This window comes from Amphiura filiformis, chromosome 11 (genome assembly GCF_039555335.1).
Source record: "Amphiura filiformis chromosome 11, Afil_fr2py, whole genome shotgun sequence".
Classification (NCBI taxonomy): domain Eukaryota; kingdom Metazoa; phylum Echinodermata; class Ophiuroidea; order Amphilepidida; family Amphiuridae; genus Amphiura; species Amphiura filiformis.
This window is the reverse complement of record NC_092638.1, coordinates 3,638,018-3,653,340: the sequence shown is the minus strand read 5'-3', so window position 1 is coordinate 3,653,340 and position 15,323 is coordinate 3,638,018. Positions and strand designations below refer to the sequence as shown.

The 15,323-nt window shown below is 36.4% G+C and overlaps 1 protein-coding gene across 1 annotated transcript in view; it reads right to left on the bottom strand.

Annotated features, from left to right (window-relative positions):
* The window catches only part of LOC140164232 (endoplasmic reticulum chaperone BiP-like), a 28,071-nt gene that overhangs the window by 3,567 nt on the left and 9,181 nt on the right, over positions 1–15,323 (bottom strand). Inside the window, exons 5-9 of the mRNA XM_072187488.1 lie at positions 14,436–14,578; positions 8,987–9,141; positions 6,601–6,836; positions 6,047–6,284; positions 304–477 (exon numbers count right to left, since the gene is read on the bottom strand). Coding sequence (XP_072043589.1) covers positions 304–477; positions 6,047–6,284; positions 6,601–6,836; positions 8,987–9,141; positions 14,436–14,578 — 946 coding nt within the window. The remainder of the gene's footprint in view (positions 1–303; positions 478–6,046; positions 6,285–6,600; positions 6,837–8,986; positions 9,142–14,435; positions 14,579–15,323) is intronic.

Here is a 15,323-nt window from a genome sequence, read left to right as displayed (position 1 = left end):
ATCTTACAGGTGCGAGTGATCAGCCTCTTTGACATCTATGGTTCAATGCATAGGTACCGCGTGAACATTGTAGTGCAAGGCGATATAGTCAAAATTGTATTCATCCATTATTATGGTAGTTAATCCGATGAACTACGTCACTTCGACGGCGAATAGTCCGGTTGCCAAACATATATTAGGTCTAGCAAATATATCAAAACAAAGTTATTGGGTGTGTAGATTTGTGCACGAGTGAGAGCTTATTAAATTGTCTGTAAAGAGTGTGAAAAGAGTATTTTCATTTTAAATCCTAAATCTGTGTACCTTCAAAAATCGAAAAATCAGCGTTAGTCTGACCATCTAGGGCTGTAACATATACCCTTGTTTTTTTGCATGGTATTTCTGTGTTGCGCTTGATGACAGGATCCATGATGTTATTACTCAAAGTTATCGAAGTGCCTATTGTCAATGGTGTTACATCTTGAAGAACTATCAGTGCTACAAACGAAAGAAACGAGTGTCATTATAATCCAGATATGTAAAAGTATTATAATTATGTACAGGTTGTAACAAAAATTGTTATTCAATTTAGAAAATAGTATTAGGCAAACATGTCACTTATTAATTGTATTGAGTTTTACTTGGTCGTCAAGGTAATTTCTAAATCGGTGGTCTGCAAGCAAAGATATGACCAATTTATTGTGTAAAGTAGTCCTAAAACAGCTGGAGTCACTTTCAAAAATGACTGAATTGAGTTGAATCACGAACCATCTTGTCGGTGCTCTTAAGGGGTGGGGTGTGAACATTTGGACAGTATTTATTGTGGGACATTAGAGCACATCAGACATATCGAATTGCATTCTGAATACGAAGAATGGTCTTCTGATATCAAATAATTTTGATTTTTTTTAAATTCGCAATGTAATACAACACATTTTATGGCAAAAGATTAAAAATTGAGATTTTTGATATTTAACAGTACTCGAAGTAAACTTTATAAATCTGATAATAAAAATTCAAAGAACAGACCTTCCAGAATAGGTAGTCGTTACTCTGAGTTTCATGCCTAAAAGTAGGTATGTCACAGTGGCTGCACAATGATTCTGCTACACTGTGCATGCAAGCATAACAGTGAATTGAAAAGGGCGCGCTTCAAATTTGGCCAATTTTAGAAAACATCCATGTCGATAAATGCATTTCTTCATATGCTTAATTTATCCAAATTGTTTAAATTTTTAATATATGATGTGTGAAGCCTTTCCGAGGCTAACATCGGGTCCTCAAAAATTAAAAATTGTTTTGTTTAAGAGCTACTGCCTGTTTTATGGATTTTTGAAGATCGCTCATAAATCAGTAAATATAGGCCTATTGAAGTAAAGGAACTACCACCATTTAGCTGAAATACTAATCTTTCTTAGCATGTAAATTAATTCCGTCGACAACAAATGAAACACTTCCCTAAAACCAGTTGAAGCAAAACATTAATCAATGTTTTTTTAGGGAGTAATTTTCCAAACCACAATAGCTCTAAGCCATTGTGTGTGTCCAAGGCCATACTATTTTTGTATACGCGGTACAGTAAAATTGCTGTTCACTTTACCGATTGTTCTCCCATGTTAATCCAGATGACAAAATGTTAATTTAAAGTCTCATTGCAACTGAATTTTAATTTTTACTTTTCGGACTTGGCTTTGAGTAATGGTGACACATACCATGTTTACAGTAAAAATGAAAATTATATTCTAGACACCGTCAAAATGTCAAACTTTTATTTTTTTTGTATTGTTTTTAAATAATTAACTGCAGTTCATTTATTCAACCTCATAACAGGATCATACTTAAAAAAATTATGATGAATGAACAGACGTTCATTAAATATTGAAAAAAACCTAAAATTACTCATGCCTAATTTGCATAATTATAGCATGAATACATAATTAGCTGTAATTACCTAATTTGCATAATTAATTACTTTTTGTGTATTTTTTTGTTATCAATTGAAAGAACTTTGTACACATATGTTTGTGAAAAAACCGCACCCTGACATCATGTACGGTTTTCTTTTGGCATCAATTTTGCATATTAATTAGCTGAACTTAGTCATTTTTTCAACTTTAATTTGTCTGCAGATTGGCCGGAATTGCTAAAATAGTATATTTGGTAATTTATTATAATTATTCAATGATAGATTTTTTAATTTTGTTTTCTTTGACGAAGTTAAAAAAGATAGGCAATTAACCTGTAATACTTAAATTAACGTTGCTTTTTCAAGCAAGTGTCCAAATAAACCTTCAAAATCTCGAAATGTGCCAATTTTGTCATTTTGTCATTTTAGGAATTTGTGGCAGATTTGCATTCCATTTATGAGCATCTTAAAATTGACACTACGTCACAATGCATTGACCGATTTCAATTCGGTTTTTTTATTTTTGATGCTTTAATAAAGGTCATTCATGTAGAAACATTAAATAACGTGTTTCTACTGCCCTTATTTTTGAGGTGATATACCTACTAAAAGGCAATCGTCAGACGACACGATGAACTACCATCACTTGGGAATGTGAAAGAATATACTTTCCATGGTGTCAACACAGCCAAAGTCTATTCAGAGTCAATCTGTCTATCGGATAATATGTACTTTAAGTGTATGTAGGTGGGATGAAAAACCGACGATTAATTCAAAATTTTGACCTTTCGTATTGAAGATATGGATTTTTTCCCCAAAACACCAAAAAACATTAGGTCTTTTTAGGAAAAAAAATTCACATCTTCAATATGAAAGGTCAAAATGTTCAATTGATCGTCGGCTTTTCCTCCCAGCCACATACACTTTAAGAATATATCATTAGATTTATGAAATTTACTTCGAGGACTGTTATATATCAAAAATGTGAAAAATATCAAATTTCTGATATGTTCTCATGTCCCACAAAAACTAAAAAAAAGCTCAAAACGCTCATTCCAGATCCCTTAAGATGGGTAATTTTATTCAATGAAGCATTTGAAGTGATATTCTAATTTATAAAATGGAAATAAATATATTATTTATTTACTAATGTCAATTAAGGGAAAGAAAAACATGTAAAAACTTTGTTTTTGTTCTGAAATCTTTGACCAGAAGCATTTTACAAGGTGCAAACTTCATACGTGGCAAAAAGTGGCCCTATCCGGGCGATTAAGTACAATCGGGCACAGCGTTTGAACCTGGACTAGGAAAGGATCCAAGCAAAGTTTTCTGATAGCCAAGATATTACTGATTCTACTGCATATCACATTTACGCCATTTTAGTTTTGTTCGAAAATCAAAAATGCAATTGCTAATCGTCACTTTTACCCGATGCAAGCTTGATATGCGCGTCAAAAGTGGCGCAACTGGACGATTTAGGTAATTGGACCCAATACACACATATTGTACATGGAAAACACTGTGACAATAGGTAGTGTATTGTCACGGTGAAGACCGTGCTTGGAAGAGTATGCTGTATGCTAGCCTACGTATGGTCACGGTGTATCCCGTTGTCAAAATACCACGTACTTTAGTACAGTAATAGCGCCCTCTGTTGGTCATAATTCACTTTAGAGTGAAGAAATATTTTAGGTAATATAACACTAGAATATAAAAACTAGTATTTTTAGAATATAATGTAAATATATATAAGGGCCCCGCAGGGCAAGAAAGCAAGAGTAACCTTAAGGATGACGAACTGATAACGAAAATTCTGTTATATTTACGAACCGCTCGTCACCCATTTCATAGGCCTACTTTTACATTTTTTTTACTCTTTACCCCATAAATTCCATCATTCTTCAGGCCCTGCCCTCTATCGGGGGCTAATTTATAGTTTAAGCTTGTTTGCTATTGTTTTTGGAGCAACATTGTTTATTTATAAGCCTGCGGCGCAACCTTGAACAACTGATATTGTCTTAGCAATATTGTCTTTTGAGATAACGCCCCGCGTAGCCACCCCCAGCCAGCCCCATACAAAACGTTGAAAATACGTAATTATGACCAACAGAGGGCGTTATTACTGTACTAAAGTACGTGGTATTTTGACAACGGTATACTCTTCCAAGCACGGTCTTCAACGTGACAATACAACTACGTATTGTCACAGTGTTTTCCATGTCCATACGTGAGGATCAGGTAATTCAGCATAATTCGTCGTTATAGTGGCGTATAGTGGGGCGCCGCGAATAAACAACTTTCCGAGAAAATCGGCTTTGAAGAAATGCCAATTTAAAATCGAATTCATTATATTTTGTAAATGATGTGAAATTTCTGTAGTATACTAAATAGATTTTATTGTTATATATTTTTCAAAAGAAATAAATACATACTATTGATGGCAAACTAAAAATAAAACTATACGTCACTATGGAAAACAAACAAAACGCAATACCCTAACCTAACGTTAACCTTACGCCACCTCGGTCGCCGTGTAATCCCTATGGCGTTACTTTTCGTCGTTTGTATTCCATAGTGGCGTATATGGCAAGCTAAGCGGCTCAGAACGTGGGACTAGCTACGCGCAGCTTCTTTCTCGTTACGTGCAGCTTATTAACCAATCAGATTCGCGGTTTTAAACACGTGGAGCTGATGTAAACATCCTCTCTCACAAATATTACGTTGTTAATTTTTGTAAAATCTGTAGTATATCAGCAAAAAATGGTATAGGTGCTATTAAAGTAATATCTGAACAGAATGATGATTGTTCTATATTTAGGGGCTATCATTTTCTTCGGAAGGGGATCCCAAATATAGGGGGTCATACTTTTTTGGAAAGAAAAATAAGGGGAAGGGGGTCATAAACTGATAATGACAAAATGTAGGGAGTCATATGACTACAGATAGTGTGTTTATTGTATTCAAATAGACTGATTTCAATACAATTTTAGCCTGTCTAGGGGGTACGGTGTATCGGTGGTGGGTGTCGGGGGTCATAACATTTTGATGAGTGAGGGCCGCAATTTATTGACGCCGACTTTTTGTAAATTTAGGAACCCCCCCTTTCCGAAAAAATTGATGACCCATTTTACTCTCTCCATATTTACACAGTGGCATGTGATATCGCTTTCCCTGCAATATCTTTACACAGCGCTTTACATCAGTAGTTGTTGTTGTTTGACCTTCATATCCCCTGCACCGCTAATACAGCCCGAGTATAAAGTTACTTGCTCTTAAACACGGTGTAAACTTGGAAACACTAAATAAATATGCTTTGTGTCGTTTTAGCCAGGCATTAGCAACATGTTCTCTTGACACGTGCTGTGATTTGGCCTCCTTTACCCGTTCGTTATCTATGCTAATTCCGTAAATTAATTACAAGATAATAATTGTGAAAGAGGATACCTATAACTATACTACGCGCAGCTAACGACCCAACCACGTGATTAAATTTGACTATTTTGATTGGTCAAACAGCTGCTCGTAACGAGAAAGAAGCTACGCGTAGCTGTTCCACGCTTTTGGCCCCCTTGGCTTGCCATAGGCGTATAGGTCCGATACGTGTACGCCACTATGACATACAATATTTTTCATTTTGCCGATATTTCATAATTATAAAATGTGTATAAAAAGTGGCGTATGGTCGATACGCCACTATGGAATACAAAAATTTCACTTTGTAACTATACGCCACATTTAATTAATTAATTACTAATTAATTAGCTAATTATGACTGATGAGACTTAGAAAAATGAAAGAGAACATCATTAAAAACATATGTGCCAATTTTTAAAAAAAATGACCAAAAATCACTATACAGCCGACGAATTTTTATTGTTATAGTCTGTATAAAAAGAAGTTGTTTAAATGTTAAAAATTTTTCCAAATAACATTATGCATTATTTTCCACTCAAATTAAAAAAATGATTGTTCCAATTACCCAAGAAGCAATCTATTTATTACAATTATGTTGTAAAATATTTTATTGCTTTTTCAAGGAATTTATGTGTAATTAGACCGCGTTGAACCCTAAGTTAATTTCATGATTGATATTTTAAGTAGGTTTTTGATTTTTTAATTGTTATAGCTAATTTTTTTACCCTCCTGATTATTGAAAATTACCTAATTCCTTTTCGCCACTTAAAATTCCTCCTTCTACAGCAGCACCATAAGCCACAGCCTCATCTGGATTGATACCTTTAGACGGCTCTTTGCCATTGAAAAAGTCTTTAACAAGTTCCCTGATCATGGGTATTCGTGTTGATCCACCAACCAACACAATTTCATCAATGTTTCCTTTTGCAATGCCGGAGTCTTTTAACACTTGTTCAACGGGTTTCAATGTTGAGCGGAACAAATCCTGAAATGATAATACAGGCTGTATCAAAATGATTGTTCTCCGTCCTTGTTTTGGTATTTTTGTGAATCTTGCCTCTTCCAAATACACCATTAGATCCACGCAATTTTATCAGACTTAACACTTCATTTGTACGAGCCTAGTCATTACAAGTGGGTTAAAAATGTTGCGTTTGGAATGCAAAGTTAGTATTTTTTTAAGCAGGCAAACGACCAACCATAATGTGCCATAACACACAACCCATTGTTGTGGGGTCCAAAATATGAATATCACCCGTCTCCTACTAATTCAACATGTTCAAAATATTATACATTCTTACCATGTTCAGAGCTTCAAACTTTGCTCTGGTAAGTGTTTCTGAGAGGTCGTGTCCTCCATACAAAGAGTCAATTTCGATTCCAGCTTGGACCTGGTAACTCAACTTTCGTTTGGCTTTCTCGACTTCATGTCGTAGTCGCTGTATTGCACGGTTGTCTTTTCTCATATCCTGCCCGGTTTTTGTTTTGAAAAGTTTAATGAAGTATTCCATTACGCGATGGTCAAAATCCTCACCACCTGAATAAATGAGTGTGACGTATTATAATATCCATTATATACATGACATTTATGACATCTTTATATACCTACTCTGTATGGAGATGATGCTACCGCGTATGTTGTAACTCATTTGAAAGATTAAACCTCGACGCAAACTCCACTTTAATCAATTTAAAATCACTTTTATGTGACTGATTTTCAATTGAATTAGCTGGCGTAAAAAACTTCGCTTTGGAGTTCATTGCCTGCTTTCGCGAATAAAAATAAGAGCCGATATTTAATTCTTGAAATAACAATGCGTTCCTGTTTGAGGCTACACAGATTGTGCATGACTTTCACCCTTTGACCTTAAATACAAAGGGTCATTTAAAGGGGCGATACACAGAGTTTGTTTAACAATACTAGTTCACCTGTAGCTGTGAGAGCCTGGTTGTGAGAGTAACTGATAGCAATGCTGTTTGACCCCTGATAACCCTTTTGACTTTTTGACATGTTCCTGTCATATTGAGGATCGTTTCGCGCATATATTTCCCTCGTATCAAGGATTCCACCCATCACGTTTGAGCCCGATCGGACAAAGTTTGAAATTTGACCCCTCCGTGATAACCTTTGACCTCGGTTGACCTCAGTTTCGTTTCGCGCATTACATCCCTCTGGCATCAAGGATTCCACCCACCAAGATTGAGCCCGATCGGACAAAGTTTGAAATTTTGACCTTTGACCTTGACATCCGATGACCTTTAAATCAGCCGAAGGACATGCTTTTCTCGATACCCATTCATATCCGAAATATCGGATCGATGCGTCAAAGCACGGCGAAACGCATAGCCAGACAGACATACACCCAGACACACTTCGCTCATTATAGTAGATGCCAAAGTTTACTCATGGCTTGTGGTATTTTCGTGTAAAGGTACTTCAAGTTTTATAAATTGAAAGTATTCACATATACCCTTTGACTTTGTGTGCTTATTGAAGATAACAATGGAGAGAATTTGATAAATAATCTACTAATTGAACTTACTTTATGCCACTGTTCCTCCTGATCTAGAATAACGACTTCTTTGTTTTTAATTGAATGTAACGTATCTGTTTAAATCTTTTCTTTTTTAACTCGACAGAATTTTACACTTCGTTTGCGCTTCTGTTTGAATTCTCCAACATAAGCAGTTGAGCAATCGGTGTCACCACACACAACACCATACACCAAGTTAAAACATTTTTACTTTGACTGTTAGGGGCGTACCATTTGATTTCCAGGAGGGCGATGGGATTTCGACAATAAACTTACCCCACTAGTTAAAATTAAAATTTCAATAACAAAAAATTCGGGGATTTCTTTTTTTTCGGCAGTTCGGCGGCCAAAAGAAGTCCGCCAGACCAAAAATCCCATGGCCCTCCCCCCCCCCCCAAATGATCTTGTTTGCCACGTAGTGTGCTCACTGGCGTGGGAAATTCCGACTTATGATTGAAAGTGAATACCAATCGTCTATCACGTGACAAATCCAGCGGGTCAGCTGCCTTATGAAGTCTGGTGGTTCCAGAAGCAACGTAGCAAAGTTGCAAACGTAAGTTCCAGATTTATTTCTGTTTCCAACTACTAAATGTAATCTATGACTAAGAACATTCACTCATAGCTTTACATAGTCAATCAAGCGTTAACTACAATCTGAGTTTAGCGCGATCTTTAAGAAACGCCGTTAGGCGTTTACGGCGTGGAAAGCATACCTCTAAAGAAAGTGCCCCTCTGACAAAAAATTAAAGAGAAAATGGGAAGGGCAAAGGAAAAGCAAAGTGACAAGGAACCCCGATCATGGGCCAAAATAGTGTAAAATACAAAAAACAACAATCATAAAGCCCTTTTCACCCCGATCGTTGGCCAAAAATAGTGTAAAAGACAGCATATTGATCGCTGCGCGCGCATTGTTGGAGACTCGAAGACTTTACATGTACTGTCTCTCTACAAAAAATGCATATATTCCACCGATAATGCCAGGTCAAAATGCAACGGGGAGTGTTTTCGTCTGTAACCACGAACTTTTAATTTTGCCCCTCTCTTCCCCAACCAAGAAAGTTGGCTATACGCCACTGGACGTAGATTGTCATTCTTACGCACTCTTGGTTACTTCTCGATTGACTAACAATGTCTTGAATTAAAGGTTTCATACCTAAATGTGTATCACCGTCAATGGCTCTAACTTTAAAGATTCCATTGTCAAAAGTCATAAGTGATACATCAAACGTTCCCCCGCCAAGATCAAATATCAGGATGTTTTTCACTTCATCCTTTTTGTCGAGACCGTAGGCTATCGCAGCTGCAGTTCTGTGGAAACATTTGAATAAGACATGAAAAAACAAGAAAGACGAAAGGAAAAAAGTGTGCGATTGGTTATAGTATTAAGGCAGCTGTGTACTCTCAGACATGCATGTAGTAAAAGTGCCATAACTCTGTAATTATTCACGCAAGATATATAAAAGTATACATTTTTATAAAGGCAATACATCAATAAATCTTAATATAAATACCGATTTGGTGCAAAAACAACAATTTTGAAGAAAATCACAAAAAGTGAGTTTTGACAATTTTGTTCGGTACATCATAACAAAAAACAATCTTTCCAAAAATTTTCGTTTTGGTTTTTTCTTAATCTTGAGACACCATTCCAAAAACGGTTTTTTTAGTTTTTTGATATTGGCCTTATTTTTTGAGATATTGACCATATGTGACCGTACAGCACGAATGAGCCGTAAATGTCCTCAATTGTATTCTGAGTTACAGTGTAAAATGGGCATGAAGGTCGTATTCATAAGTACCTCAATTGGGTGCTACGTGTACCTCATTTAATGAGATACACGTAGCACCAAATTGAAATACCTATGAATATGACCTTCATGCCCATTTTACACTGTAACTCAGAATACAATTGAGGACATTTACGGCTCATTCGTGCTGTACGGTCACATATAAGGCATCAAAATTAACTTTTAAAAATTCAAAAACGCCTATTTGCACAAAATGATGCCTAAAATCGGAAATAGACCAAAATATAAAAAAATGAGAAAACCGTTTCTTAAGTCGATCATGCTTTTTATGATGAGCATAATTGCTTACCTATAGATGCTGTACTTATTGAGTTATCGTGTACCTAAATCGTCATTTTAACGAGAAAATTAACATTGAAATAAAGGCCGTTGAAGTTTAAAGTGGTCACATTTTGCACTTTGATCAATGCTCACAGAAGAATGCGGCAGTTCTCGTTTTTCTACCTTACATTGCGTGAACATCGGGTAAATCCACAGCCCCTTGAGAAGTTTGGGCGAACTTTATTCATATCTTGATGTTTAAATCGGGGGAAAGAACTTGAAAAAATTCACATTTTATCAGCTAAAACGGAGCCATTTGACCGCTAGGTTTTTATGAAATCAGTGCTTCCGTGGTGCTTCCATAAGATGCGCCGCGCATGCAAATAAGCGTTGCGTATGCGTAGCGTGTCTGTGCGTTAACAAATTGCGCGTCTACAAAACGCGATGCATTGTTGCGCGCGTATACCCCGATGGTACAACAAAGATTTTCTTTCCTTTTAAATTGTGGAAACAGTGAAATAGTGAAATAAAATCCATAAAATAGAGCAGTTGGGGTTAACAAATCTGGATTTTCTTTCCTTGTATTTATAAAAAACATAACAAAGTAAATACATTTCAAAAAAGCTCAATTTCGCGAAAGAAACAATGTCTAGAGTACACAGCCGCGTTAAAACAACCTACAACGATACTTAGGTTGCATGTTACGAAGGAAAAGAGGGCTTACATTGTTGCAATATTCTTGCAACTATGATCGTGTTAATTTACAATAAGTTTTTGGCTTTTATATTGAGACATTTTTGATCTGAAACTTGTCCTACAGAATAGTAGACACTCAGGCAATCTGGACAAATTTGAATCTTCGTGTATCTTTATAGTGTGAGAATGGGCATTTTTAAAAAGTAAATCAAAAGCAAAAAACAACAAAAAAAAAAAAAAGCAAAAAAAACAAAAACAAAAACCCGAAAATACAAAAAACGATCTCGTATAAATGTTTTGTAATTTTAAAACCTTTTTTTTGTTAATCAATTTAATGCATTTGTCACACTTAAACGTACTGGGTCAACGTACATCGCCGTATTATACAACACTAGATTTCGCGGTTCTCGGGTCGGGCAGTTCTTGTAATAGGATCCCCGAAATTAGTAAACGCAATAACGCCTAATATAACGGGTTATAATGCCATACCATAACTGATTTTTTTAATGTTAACCATTCTGGATGACCCCGGAAATAGTCATATTCTACTGAAATAGGCCTATGCACGCGTTCCGTATTGAAATATGTGTTTAAAATAGGACTATTGGTCCGATGAGATGCACATGGTAGTCACACTGTTAGGCCTAATGCTTTCAGTTGCACACACTGCGCCCGTTGGTACTCAGCGAAAGCGATCCGCGCGCACGCGATAGCGCGCGGACTCACGGACGGACGGACGGACACTCTGTAAATAGTATTATGATATCGTTATGAACACGGCAGAGTGCCGAATACGCAAAATTGCTGTTCTGAGTAAACGGCGTTTGAAAATCTTGGTACTATTCTATTGGTCCTTCTAAAAACATTTTGAGCACTCATTTGAAATGTATATTATAGAAGTGAATGTACACGAAATGTTTGCAATACTTGCATGTTATAAATAGTCATCCCTGTAATATTTAACAAAAACTGGAGGATTTTATAGCAGAAATAACAATACTGGCCTACCTTTTGCGTATGATTTTCCGGGATTTTCTAATTTCACGGAGGTGCACTCACATTATTAAACCACAGCAATATCATGTGGGAAATGTTTGTACTTATTTTGGTATCACTGGATAGAAGATACATATAGCTATACGTTGGTATCAAAATATCAGTATAGGACATGTAATATAGAAAATTCGGGGTTTCCCGCTATACAATATTATAAACCAACATGATGTGTACAGCTAAGTATACGATTCGTCTCTCTGCCGAATTCATTTATCGCACTTAGGCGCGAATCGTCCAAATCAAAATTTCAATAACTACGTCGGTGAGTAAGATTTACACTTAATTTTTGGTGGAAATAAAAGATAACCTGAAACATGATCATAAGCGTACATACTCAATTTCGTCAAATTTCTCGATTCGTCACTCTGCCGAATTCATAACGATTATATATTGTCCGGTGGCTAGTCCGGCAGAAAATTCGGTGGGATTTGGGGTCCGATTTCCGTTCGTTTCTCTATGCGTTTTGACCGGTCCGATCGTTCAACATCCGACAAATGACCGGGGAATCCGTCCCATGTGGCGCCAGCAGGGACATCGATCCTATAGAAAAATGGGCCGGGGGGGTGGTTGGAGAGTCTGAGAGGCGATGTGGTCACCTTTCAGGTGAGAAACCTTTGTAAAATGAAGGCCCAATTGAAGCCATTTTGGACCGTTTTTGCATTATTGGGTACAATTTTAATTTGAAAAAAAAACCCCGAAAATGGTGAAATGAAGGCCTAATTGAAGCCATTGAAAAGTTTTAACTATTATTGTATAAATGATTGTTTTAAACACAAAGGGGTGGATGTCCATAGCAGAAGCAAAAAGGGCGACTTGTTTATCCATACGCAGGGGGGGGGGTCTGAGGGGGATGCTCCCGCGCAGTCGTTTTGTGCAAAATGAAGGTTAATTGAAGCTTGTAAAACTTAAGTTTGAAAATGTGTGAAAATGAAGGCCCAATTAAAGCCCTTCGTGGATCATGTTGTTTTTGAAATCATTGCTTTAAACGTAAAGTGCACGGATGTCCAAAAGCAGAAGCGAAAAAACGGCCACTTTTTTTTTTTGTTTATACGTAGGGTCTAATGGGGGATGTTCTACCGACAGTAGTTATTATTATTATTATTATTGTGTAAAATTTTAGTTGAAAATGTGTGAAAATGAAGATCCATTTGAAGCTATTTTAATTCGAAAATTGGAAAATTGTTCAAATTTAAATGTACAACAGAAAATTTTGGTGCATTATTTTAAACTATTATTGCTTTAAACAAAAACAAAAGGGCCCAAACTCAATTTGCAAAATTTGAAATGTTACATTTTCACTGACACTTTAATATAAGACTTCAGACTCGCAACTGTCACGGGCCCTGCATAGCGACGGGCCCTGCATATCGACATATTTTTATGCTCATAATGTGATGTGTGCTCATCCCGGCCACTTTTACCTTGATAACGTTTAATCTTTTAAATTCATATTATGTTACTGTTACTGTTACTGTTACTGTTAGTTGTGTATCTGTAATTGCAAGGTTACAGATTTTGAGCCCCGTACCCCTTACAGATATCCAGATAAGGCAATTCTAAGATTTGGCCCCAAATGACCTTTGACCTGACCCATGCAAGATGTTCCAACATGTTCCCCTAGTCATGCGGTTTGTTGTCACCAAGTTTGAGCCCCGTACACCTTACAGATGTCCAGATAATGAAAATCTAATATTTGACCCCAGATGACCTTTGACCTGACCCTTGCAAAATGTTCAAAAATGTACACCTGATCATGAAGTTTGTTATCGCTAAGTTTGAACCCTATACCCCTTACAGATGTCCAGATAATGCAGTTGTAAGATTTTACCCCCTTAATGACCTTTGACCCCAATTCTGTGTACAAGCTATGGGCACTGGGTATAGCCAATGCATATGTGCAAGTGACGTCATTGTGCAATGTAATATGTGGCAGAAGAAGCATTTTGAAGGTATTTGGTTATATACCAGAAATGCCCCTTTAATGACCTTTGGCTCCAATTCTGTGTACAAGATATGGGCCCTGGGTATAGCCGATGCATATGTGCAAGTGACATCATTGTGCTATGTAATATGTAGCAGAAGAAGCATTTTGAAGGTATTTGGTAATATACCGGAAATGCCCCCTTAATGACCTTTACACCCTATGGCTACTGGCAAGTGACGTAATTGTAGGGAGTAACATGTAGGAGGAGAAGCATTTTGAAATTGTTGCCAGAAAGAAGAAGCGGAATCGGATAGCATTAGAATACCTAGCTGGGGGTGTAAACCCCCCAGCTAGGTAATAAATAAATAAATAAACAAACAAACAAACAAACAAACAAACAAACAAACAAACAAACAAACAAACAAACAAACAAACAAACAAACAAATAAATAAATAAATAAATAAATAAATAAATAAATAAATAAATAAATAAATAAACAAATAAATAAATAAACAAATAAATTATAATAAACAAAATGATTTATTTATTGCATATTTCACTTGTTTGAAGTGTGCTCGTCATCAATTAAATTAAAACAACGAATCTTCAGACCTCACTGACCATGAGCACTGATAGTGGAACGAGTACAATGGGAACAATGGGACCCGGCGATATACCATTTTGCCAAACACTGTATATATAATCCCTTGTCCTACTGAACCTTATTTAATAACACGGACTATGAAGGGTTTGTTGTTGCAAGTTTCTATAATGTCATAAAACCGTTACATTTGGTACCAATGTATAATTGTCCCCAAAGCAGTTCTCCCATAAATAAAGTTAGATGTAAACTTACGGTTCATTGATAATTCTCATGACCTTGAGACCAGCAATGGTGCCGGCATCTTTGGTCGCTCTCCGTTGGGCATCATTGAAATAGGCTGGTACTGTAATCACCGCGTGTGTCACCTTCTGTTCTAAGAAATCTTCTGCCGTTTCCTATTGACAATGAAAGACTGACCATTTATTTTTTCATTATTATTATTATTATGGTCCTTAATGTGAATTGTTCGCTAATGCTCAATAGATGTCCTTATACGTCAACATATGTCCACTGATAGGCAATGCATTGACGTAAGTGGACCTTTTTTCATTGCCTATTAGCGGACATATGTTGACGTAAATGGACATATATTGGCTATAAGCGGACATTTTCATAGAAACGTCAGTGATCAGAGGAAATCTATTGCGCATAAGGGGCCAAAGGTTATGCGTCCTAAAAACACTATGCATTTCAATCATAGCGCCCTCTGTTGTCACAACGTGACAAATTGCAAAAACACGGGTTATATTGAGGCGGTGTAGTGTGTGGTTACAGGGGTGTGCGTACGTGTGCATTCGTTGCTTTGGATGATAGGCGTAGGCTTATTCGTGTGTCGGGGTGTGGGTGAAGTATTAAGGTGGGGATGGGTATGAGGTGGGTATGGATGAGTGTAAATATTCTGATGTGTTGGTGAGGTCAGTGATAGAGTGCTCTCTTGTAAAATTGTTTAATTTTTACATTTCATAAATAAAAAAGAGAGTATTTTGCCCCAATTGGTATGATTTTTTAAAATGTGTATTGCGCAATACGAATATACACGTTTAAAAGCAGACTGGTGAAGAATTGGGGCATTGTTATTTTATTCTTTCCTTTATATATTTATATTAATTATCTATTTATATATTTTTATATCTATTTACT